At 40.0% G+C, this 10389-nt stretch overlaps 1 protein-coding gene across 1 annotated transcript; it reads left to right on the forward strand.

The window, feature by feature from the left end:
- Nucleotides 1-1296: 1296 nt before the first annotated feature.
- Nucleotides 1297-6850, forward strand: LOC310935214 (microfibril-associated glycoprotein 4-like; the record flags this gene model as incomplete). Its single annotated transcript, XM_083899067.1, has 5 exons — nucleotides 1297-1302; nucleotides 1394-1585; nucleotides 5008-5128; nucleotides 5655-5732; nucleotides 6609-6850. 5 exons carry the CDS (start codon nucleotides 1297-1299, stop codon nucleotides 6848-6850), a joined length of 639 nt encoding a protein of 212 aa, XP_083755193.1.
- Nucleotides 6851-10389: the final 3539 nt, after the last annotated feature.

Raw genomic sequence — 10389 nt, forward strand, 5'->3', positions numbered from 1 at the left:
CAGTAGGGGTCGCTGCGCAAGGTTGTTGTGCTTCTGGCTACAGTGAGCAATGGCGTCCGAGGGAGAAAGACTGCTGTTGTTGAAACAGTGGCCGTTTGTCACTTTTCTGTGTCCCGGAACGCAGTTTTAAGATAATTTGAGGCGAGAAATTGGCCATTTAGAGTCTAAACATGTGCTGTGTGTGTTAAGATATGACGTATTTATAGTTCGGCAGCGACAAAGTCGGCGGTCTTCAGCTCCGCCCTCTGTGGACGTTCGCTGCTCACTGTGAGTCAGCACAGAGCAGCTTCGCTCGGCCTGTCCTGAGGACCAATCACAGCTCTTGCCGTCTCCGTTGTCCCTTGACAGAGTGACGGACACATAAAAAATATTCCGTGCACCCGGAGACGACGCAGAGGCTCTTCGACAGGTTCTGCGTCGACGCAGAGGACTCTGTGTAGCCTACGCAGAGCACTTTACGCAGGAGTATAAATTGGGCTTAAGTCGTTTTTTGGAGTACCTGTACTTCCTAAGTATGCTCCATCCATTCAAGTGAAATGTGTGTATTTGTATTATCCACTGCCTTTGTATCACTGCATTTATTCTATTCCCAATATTTGATTCTAATCTAAAGCCTGACCAGGGACAAAGACCGCACATTAGCTGAAGCTTCACATCTTATCTGCATCACATTGAACCATTTTCTGTGCTAATGTTGTATGTATCGTCTCTGTGAAAGAAACATTCAAATGAAATAGAAATATAATTTGAATTCTCCAGAACTGATCGAGTGAAAAAACAACAACAACGTATCCGAATGAGGTATTTTCTGTCTGTACTTTGATGATCATCAACCGTCCTCCTCAGGCCACGCCCCCAATATGATTCTTTCTTCTTTGATCCCCATCATGTGTGACGTGTCACCTCAAGAAGCCTTTCATGTATTCTATATGTATATATGTTTAACACTAAGTCTTTAAATCTCTTTGTTTTCAGAGATCATCCTGACCATTACCCAGAAATCACCACTTCAGAGGAATAATGGTGAGTTTGTTTTCTCAGTCAAAACACTGAATTTGTTCTGTATTTCTTTAAATATCCAATCTACGCGTCTATTTCTAATCTTGTCAATGTCTTGACTATATTTTCTATTCATTTTTCAACTCTTTTGATGAATAAAAGTCTGACTTTTAACAGAAAACACAAACAATTGTATAGTTGAGTCTAAACTTCAGAACAGTAGTGTATGATTGCTCCATGTTTAGGTGGTCTGACTTGTTGCATAGAGTTTCCTGCACATGTGTTTTTATCTTCGACATGTTTGTATCTGAAGCACATGTTTTCTCTGTGCTGTGTGTTTGTGAATCGTCTCTGACTTTAATGTTCTGATTACACTTTCGTCTTTTGATTTCAGGCTTTTATTCTTTTATTCGCTCTGATCTCAGCAGCCGTCTGTGCACCACCGAGTCGTCCAGGCGACTGCACTGATGTGTACGATGGAGGTTCTCTAAACAATGGTGTGCACACAATCTACCCAGGAGGACCAACGAAGCCTGTCCAGGTCTACTGTGACATGGGCTCCAATGAGGACAGTGTGAGGTGGACTGTACGTATATGTTCCATCATCATTTGTACATTGTTATTCTATGAATCACTGAAGTGCTGCTCGTCTAACGTCATAAGATAAGATAAGATAAGATAGCTTTATTTATCCCACAGTGGGGAGACAACAGGGTTTCAGCAGCTCCGTATACAGATTAACAATTACACAATGTTATAAAAACTGTACATAGAAAGAAATAAGATAAGAGTGAATGTAAATAAGGTGCGTATTAGGTTCAGGTAAAAATAAGACAAATCTAGGCAAACAAGACAAACAGGACAACAACTGTAAACAATAACTAAACAGACCAGCTAAAGACAAGGAACAAAACTGTAAACAATAACTTAACAGACCAGTAAAAAAACAAAAACTGTAAACAATAACTTAACAGACCTGGGGTCCGTTTCACAAAGCAGGTTTAGTGAAAACTCTGAGTCTGTTAACCCTGAAATGAGGGAAACTCCGAGTTTTCCGTTTCACAAAGGGAGGTAAGTCAAACCAGAGAAAGAGGAGTAACTCTAGCCTGTTTCACAGAGAGAGATAACTTAACCTCTCGGTCAGTTACCATGGTAACATGCTCTTTGAACCTAACCTGGTCGGGAGCAGGTTTTTCTCCGCAAACCTTGAGTTTCTCTCTGTCTCCGCCCTCTTTCAGACACACACGATATTTCATTTCCTCATTCATTCAGTCAGCAGAGTTTTAGCGTAGTATAGTTCTGCGTCTGTTCTGCGTTTACATTAGAAGCTATATTAGGTGGAGACTATTTTCACTGCCATGTCTGTGGATGAAGGTGCAGCATTACTGCGCAGAGAATTAAATATTCGTCAGGAGATGATTATCAGACGTCAGACATGTTCTTACATTTCCAGACACTTTTCTTTTTGAGCGGAACAGTTTCACGGCACATTCACAACCTAATCAGTCCTTACATTTACAACATTAACAACCGGAGTCACGCTCTCACATCCCAGCAGAAACTTTGTCGCGCTGCGGTTTTTTTAATTATTTTTTTTACTTACAAATTTTCTTTTTTTTCTTTTATAGAACGTCATAGATGCAGAGCACTTGAACGTGATATAAATAATGAGAAGTCATTTATGTGTGAAAACATCATTATGTTGGGGATAAAACAACTGTACAATCAAACAGCCAATTCATATTTACTTTATGTAAAACATGATCAAAATGAGGTTAATCTCATGAGATTATACCGAGGTCTTACCTGTTTGAACAATGTTTTCATGTTTCATATTAAACTGCTGCCAACTGCACTTCTCCCCCGCGGGATTACACCTAAATAAATAAATTAATAATCTACAACTCAAGCAGTTTCCTCTGTAATATTATTGTGATTGTGCAAAGGACGATATTTAAACTTCCTCATCAGCAGCAGTGTTCTCTCAGTGTTCTCCCAACTCCAGTGCCGTGAAGAACGTCACCCACCGCTCCCCCGTTGTCATGGTGACTCGTCGAAACGGGGCTCCATTCATACTGTTTTTTTATACTTGTGGCGCACGCGCTTAACTCGAGGTGAAACTACTCCGAGTTGAACAAACTAACTCAAATCAGCTGTTCTGAAACCGAAAACTCAAGAGTTTTCTATCTCAGAGTAGATCAACTCAGAGTTCAGGGTTAGACTGGGGTCCGTTTCACAAAGCAGGTTTAGTGAAAACTCTGAGTCTGTTAACCCTGAAATGAGGGAAACTCCGAGTTTTCCGTTTCACAAAGGGAGGTAAGTCAAACCAGAGAAAGAGGAGTAACTCTAGCCTGTTTCACAGAGAGAGGTAACTTAAGCTCTCGGTCAGTTACCATGGTAACATGCTCTTTGAAACTAACCTGGTCTGGACCAGGTTTTTCTCCGCAAACCTTGAGTTTCTCTTTGTCTCCGCCCTCTTTCAGACACACACGATATTTCATTTCCTCATTCATTCAGTCGGGGGAGTGTTGAAGTCTGTTCTGCGTCTACATTAGAAGTTATATTAGGTGGAGACTATTTTCACAACCATGTCCTTTTGACAGTGATCCTGTGGATGAAGGTGCAGCATTACTGTGCAGAGAATTAAATATTCGTCAGGAGATGATTATCAGACCGTGCATAGATGTTCTTACATTTCCAGACACTTTTCTTTTTGAGCGGTACCGTTTCACGTCACAGTCCAATCATTTACATTCACAACCTAATCAGTCCTTATATTTAACATTAACAACCGGAGTCACGCTCTCACATCACAGCAGAAATTGTGTGTTGCGCTGCGGTTTAAAATTATTATTTTTTTACTTACAAATTTACACATTTTTCTTTGAAACAACGTCATAGATGCAGAGCACTTGAACGTGATATAAATAATGAGAAGTCATTTATGTGTGAAAACAGCATTATGTTGGGGATAAAACAACTGTACAATCAAACAGCCACTTCATATTTACTGTATGTAAAACATGATCAAAATGAGGTTAATCCCATGAGATTATACCGAGGTCTATGTTTCATATTAAACTGCTGCCAAGTGCGCTTCTCCCCCGCGGGATTACACCTAAATAAATAAATTAATCGTCTACAACTCAAGCAGTTTCCCGCTGTAATATTATTGTGATTGTGCAAAGGACGACATTTAAACTTCCTCATCAGCAGCAGTGTTCTCAGACACCGTCTCCCTCTCTTTTGCTGCTGTGTTACACTTCCTTCTAAAAAGTTTCTGAAACTCACCGTATGAGCGCATTAATATTTTCCAACTCCAGTGGGTGAGAACGTCACCCTCCGCTTCCCCGTTGTCATGGTGACTCGTCGAAATGGGGCTCCATTCATACTGTCTTTTTAGACTTGTGGTGCATGCGCTTAACTCGAGGTGAAACTACTCTGAGTTGAACAAACTAACTCAAATCAGCTGTTCTAAAACCAAAAACTCAGAGTTTCCTTTCTCAGAGTAGATCAACTCAGAGTTCAGGGTTAGACTCAGAGTTTGTTGAACCTGCTTTGTGAAACAGACCCCAGTTAAAAACAAGAAACTGAACTGTAAACAATAAACATAACAGACCAGTTAAAAACAAAAAAACAAAAACTGTAACAATAACTTAACAGACCAGCTAAAACGAGGAACAAAAACTGTAAACAATAACAGACTAATACAGCAGTGACACAAACATAGTTATTTGGTTTGCACACTGTTGTACAGACGGACAGCAGTAGGAATGAATGACCTGCGGAGCCGCTCCGTCCTGCACTTAGGGTGCATCAGTCTCTGACTGAAGGAGCTACTTAAGGCCCCAACAGTCTTGTGCAGTGGGTGAGAGGTGTTGTCCATGATGGCCGATAGTTTGGCCAGTACCCTCCTCTCTTGGATGACCTCGATGGAGTCCAGGGGACAGCCACAGACCGAGCCGGCTTTTTTAATTATCCGATCTAGTCTGTTTTTGTCCCGCACAGAACAGCCCCCTCACCAGCACACCACAGCAAACAGGACCACTGACACAACTACAGTGTCGTAGAAAGTCCTCAGCAGTGTCCTGCTCACCCCAAAAGAGTGCAGTCTACGCAAAAGATAAAGGTGACTCTGACCCTTCTTGTAGAGCGAGTCAGTGTTGTCAGTCCAGTCCAGTTTATTATTTAGTTCAGTTCATTGCTTCTCTACCACAAGTTCATGGAAGACTTTGTCTAAATGTGGTTGGTTGGTTGGTTGGTTGGTAGGTAGATAGATGGACATGTAGGTCAGAAGGAACTGTGATGATCTCAGTTTTACGACCTTATATCAGTGTCATCATCATCATCTATCACCAAAACATTATTATTGATCGAGCTACAGCTGGTGATGGATTAGATTGGAGAAATTCCACCTAACACACAAATCTACTGCAGGTGATTCAGAGAAGACAAGATGCCTCTGTGGACTTTTATCGATGGGACGAGTATGTATCTGGATTTGGACAAACATCAGGATCATACTGGCTGGGTAAGAGTTGAGACTTTAGCATTATTGCTACACTAATTGTTGAGTTTGATCATAGCTCTCATCAAATGACCTGTGTCAATCTGTCTGTCTTTGACTGTCCCTGCTGATCAACCTTGTCCTCCAGGACTGAAGAACATCCATGTCCTTACTCACAACAAGAAGAAGAGCTATGAATTGAAGATTGACATGGAGGACTTGGATGGCAACAAGGCCTGTGTCTATTATTCCACCTTCTCTGTGTGTTCGGTGCATGACGGCTGATCGTAGGTGACTTCAGAAATGGAAGATGTGGAGTTGGTGGTGGTGAGTCTTAGTCCTTGTGTATCTAGACAGGAAAGTGTTGATTGATCCAAATATTGATTTGATGCCAGCTCTGACAATTGGCTTCAAAACAACACCATTTTGGTACAGTACATAAATACAGTATATACAGTGGTACAGTATATAACCAGCGGCATGTACAGCAGGTAATATGTCAAGAAACTAGCAAAGATGACGGACAGCTGTTGTTGCCCGGGATACCAAAACAGTGGAGGAAAAGCAAACAGTCTATTGTTTCAGCAGATCACCAAACATCCATCTGGTGGATTTGTTTCTTTCAATGTTTCAGTGTTTTTTGGAGTCGAGTGAACGCAAGTTTATCAGAGAATTGAAAATGTTGATATTAAAAAAAAAACAAAAGAAAAAAATGTGCTAAACTAATTCATGATCATAATCATGATGTAAATGATAAAGATTCTTCTACATTTGATTTCATGAGCTGCATCTCAAATGAACCATCCTATTTTACCGTCACACTTTCTCACCTCAATGTTTCTAATCTTTTGTTCATCAGTGCAATAAACTATTTTGATTAGTGAAAACATTGAGCCAGAGAATGGTGATCTCAATTCTAAGCAACAACAAACATGTGATTGACAGTTCTTCCAGAATGGTGCAGCCCTAGTTGAGATATGTCAGGACTGGAATAATGTCTGCTCTGGCTCTTTTCATACTCATGAAAAGCACCAGGGGGCAGTATAAGTGTGACAGCTTCTGCAGTATGAAGTAATTATTTTACACTTTCATTTTTATTCAGGAGATTCATTGACTTACCATGATGGTATGAAGTTTTCTACATTTGACAAAGACCAGGACAAGGATGAATACAACTGTGCTAAGAGATACCTTGGAGGATGGTGGTACAACAGATGTCACAGGGCTAGTCCTAACGGAGTTCGTGGCAACACAGAGCACGGGATCGGAATCAACTGGTCGACTTGGAAAGGATATAATTATTCTATGAAGTCGATCACAATGAAGATCCGACCCAAACCGTGATGTCAGAGGTCACATGCTCTGCCTGGCCAATAATCAGTCACACAGTCGTCTTTTGTAGAGTTTGACCAATATGAGTTTGTTGATTATTTCTTTTTCCTTAATACTAAGTGTCACCTCTTAGTATTATAATCATAGATGATATTATTATAATTGTAATCATAAATATTATTATTATAATCATATATAGTATTATTATAATCATATATATTATTATTATCGAACATGAGACAGCAGTTTTCAGAGCGAACAACAGCAAAGAGTCCAAAGTAAGTACATTAATTTAGTTTTTAACGTTAAAACAACGATAAAGGCTTGAATTAAACATGATGGTACATATTATAAGTGTGTTCAAACCGTTTAATTGTAAAGTACGACCATTGTTTTGATAAAGAACGGGGTATTCGCGGGGTCTTAAAAAGTCTTAAAAAGTCTTAAATCCAATAATTTGAATTTATGAAAATTTAATTTTGAAGTGTCTTAAAAATCTATAATGTTACTTTTATTTAAAACGTGCATAAACTTCAGTCTCGCTTTGGAATGTTTCTATTTTTGAGGATGCGATAACATGGCTACAACACGGAACTAAAGTAGGCCACCTGTGCTGCCCGGTGACAATTTTTCGAGCACCACTAGCTAGTGAGCTGTGTGTTACGGAAATTTTGTATTGATATTGTATAAATGTAAGAGTATGACCTGCAGTGACCTAAGATCAAGGGACCATTTGCTATTTTGTTTTACACACAGGGGTTTGAGTCGTAAACACCCTATCTTCCTCTTTCCCAATGGGGGGTCTACCTGATTCCCTCTCTTCCCGTGGGAGGGAGGAAACCTTTTGTTCTGCTCTGTCTGTGTGGGGGGGTCATACCCACCAGACAGGTTAACTAGAGAGGTTTTCCATTGATTCAGCAGTCTTCGCGGGGTGACTTAATCTGCAAGTTGCTTCGTGATTGCTCTTTCTGTACAGAAATAAACTCTTGTTTGATTCCTGAGCTGGCTCCAACATCCATCTTTTACCAAATTATCCTGACATTTTGGCGCTCCAACGTGGGACCCCGATACCTGTCCCTCTCTTCACAACGGTGGACCTGAAGACCTTGCAAGGCGGAGAAAAGAAGCATTTCTCCAGAAAAGACCTCCACCTCGGGGCTCTTAAAGCTCCGTTTGGTCAGGGAGGCCAGGTCCCCTGAAGAGTGGGACAGTGACGGTGACCAACCAGAGAGGGGTGACGGACCAGCCAGGGAGTCAAACAATCAAAAAGGTAAGACACGTGTCGTGTATGTATTGTGAGGAGCCAAATCGTTTGGAAATTTAATTTTGGATTGGGTGAAACAGATACTGGTTCATTTGGCTTCGAGATCAAACATAGTGAGGGCCAGATCATTGGAGAATTAGTCTTAGGGGGGTTTGAAAAAAAACCCTCGTCTGGTACCAAGATTTAGAAATATCTCATGAGGACCAAATCATTGGAAACTTAATTTCAGGGGGGTTTGAAAAAAAACCCTTGTTTGGCACCAAGATTGAATGTATACGTGAAGAGCCAAATCATTGGAAACTTAATTTGTGGGGGTTGAAAAAAACTCTCGTTTGGCTTCAAGAACGGGTGGTCTGTTATTTGGAAGGACAGCATAGTCAAACTAATCCCGAAGTCTCGACTGCGTCAAAATAAAAAGAGAAGGAAAGAGTCAGGGACTCTATACAATGGATGAGGTTAAGAAGATAGAAGAAGAAGATAAAACTTTGTGGTAACGAGAATAAAACTTTGTGGTGACTTATTCAGTGTCTTAAATATCCTCTGTGGATATTACAAGGGTGCGTTGCTCGGAACGAATGTGTCGTACAAACCACCTGGCTGAAAAGATTATCCAAAGTTAGTGTATGTTTGATAAAGATCCAAATGTGTGTATGAAAAATCAGGATGTGTGAAACAGTTTGAGTATGTGTGAAACAGGTTGAGTGTGTGAGAATAAGAAAAAAACAAAGTTAAGAAAAAGAAGTTGAAAACCGAAGAAGATAGCCCATTGTAAGTGATATCACGCCCATTCGATGAATGGTAGGTAAAACCGGTAAAATAAAAAAAGCAGGTTAAAAAAAATTAAATAAAAATAAAAAAGTATAAAAATGGGAAACTGTAACAGTTACAAATGTTGTGAACCTGACGAGGTTCAATTTAAAGGAGATGAGACAATGTACAGAAGGAATTGAGAAAAGACAGGAAGAAGAGATGCAGGATGTTATAAATTTAATTCTGTTTTTACCTCCAACTGAGATAGACAGGAGAATGACGCCTCTGGGTCTCCATCCCCCGTGCATCAGCACTCAACAACCACCACCTCCAGCTCAGGCCTCTGCTCCAATTCCTCCCCCTCCTTCTCACTCTGCACCTCCTCTCTCTGTTCCTGCACATACCGGAAGTGTCACAGGAAGTCCGAAAGCGACAAGGTCAGATAAGTGGTATGAAAAGTTGAAAAGTATGCTAATGCGTTTTCTGATGTGTATTTCTGAGACAACATCAATCGTGGAGGCAGGAGAGGAGGAGGAGGAGGACGAGGAGGATGGAGAATTGATGGAGATGAGAGCTGCTACAATTGTGGCAAATTTGGACATTGGGCTCGACAATGTAAGGCTCAAAAAGGCAGAGGTCAAGGAGGCTGGAGGGGGGAAGGAGAAAGGAAACCCAGATGAGTTGAGGATTCATCAGAATGACTTGACAATAAACAGGTTATGCACCTACACACACACGTACACACCAGAACCTAGAAGATGAGGACGTTTTTTAGTGTTTTATTGTGCATGGTAATCATGTGCTTTTGGAGGTTTTTGGATGTTGAATAGACTGTTATAAAATGATGAAGTTGTTTGAGAAGCAAGGAAGAGTAAGTTGATTGGGACATACTGTGGAAAGTAGTGAGAGTGAAAAGAATAAGTTAAGGTTGAAGTTGAGATATGATAAGAATGTTGAATAAAATACATACAAATAAAAAAAAGTAAAAACAACAGTAACAATAAATTAACACATTAATTAATTAAATAAATAAATAATAGGAACTGTGTATTTAGTTATAAGAACTATATATTTCTTGTCACTATGGAGGTGATGATATGTGGCTGGGGCTGAGTTAGCTCAGCTTAATTTGTTCCTGTGTTTTATATGATACATGAGATGGTTAATGAGAGAAAGATTGTCTAGGATGAATAAGTTTGACACCGCTGATGTAGAGCATGAATGTGAATGAATGGGAGAATTCAAGCTGTTCAAGAGTGCATTGAAAGGCCCAGTGGACAAATGGAAATAGTTTTTAAGTTGAAGGTGTGACAAGATTTTGTTTGATTTGCAAATGGCTTTGTCTCATTGTAGACAAGAGATGTGTGTTGGTGGATGTTGTTGATGTGACTTATGAAATGACTGAAGTGGTAACCAACTAACATCTGAAATATACAATACAGTCACTATAAGGTTAAAATAATAATTAATTAAGAATAAAAAATGTATAATAATTAAAGTAATCTACAATTAGGCTAGGAGATAATAAAGGTCATGA

The sequence above is a fragment of the Microchirus variegatus genome (assembly GCF_963457635.1).
Source record: "Microchirus variegatus genome assembly, chromosome: 12".
Lineage (NCBI taxonomy): Eukaryota > Metazoa > Chordata > Actinopteri > Pleuronectiformes > Soleidae > Microchirus > Microchirus variegatus.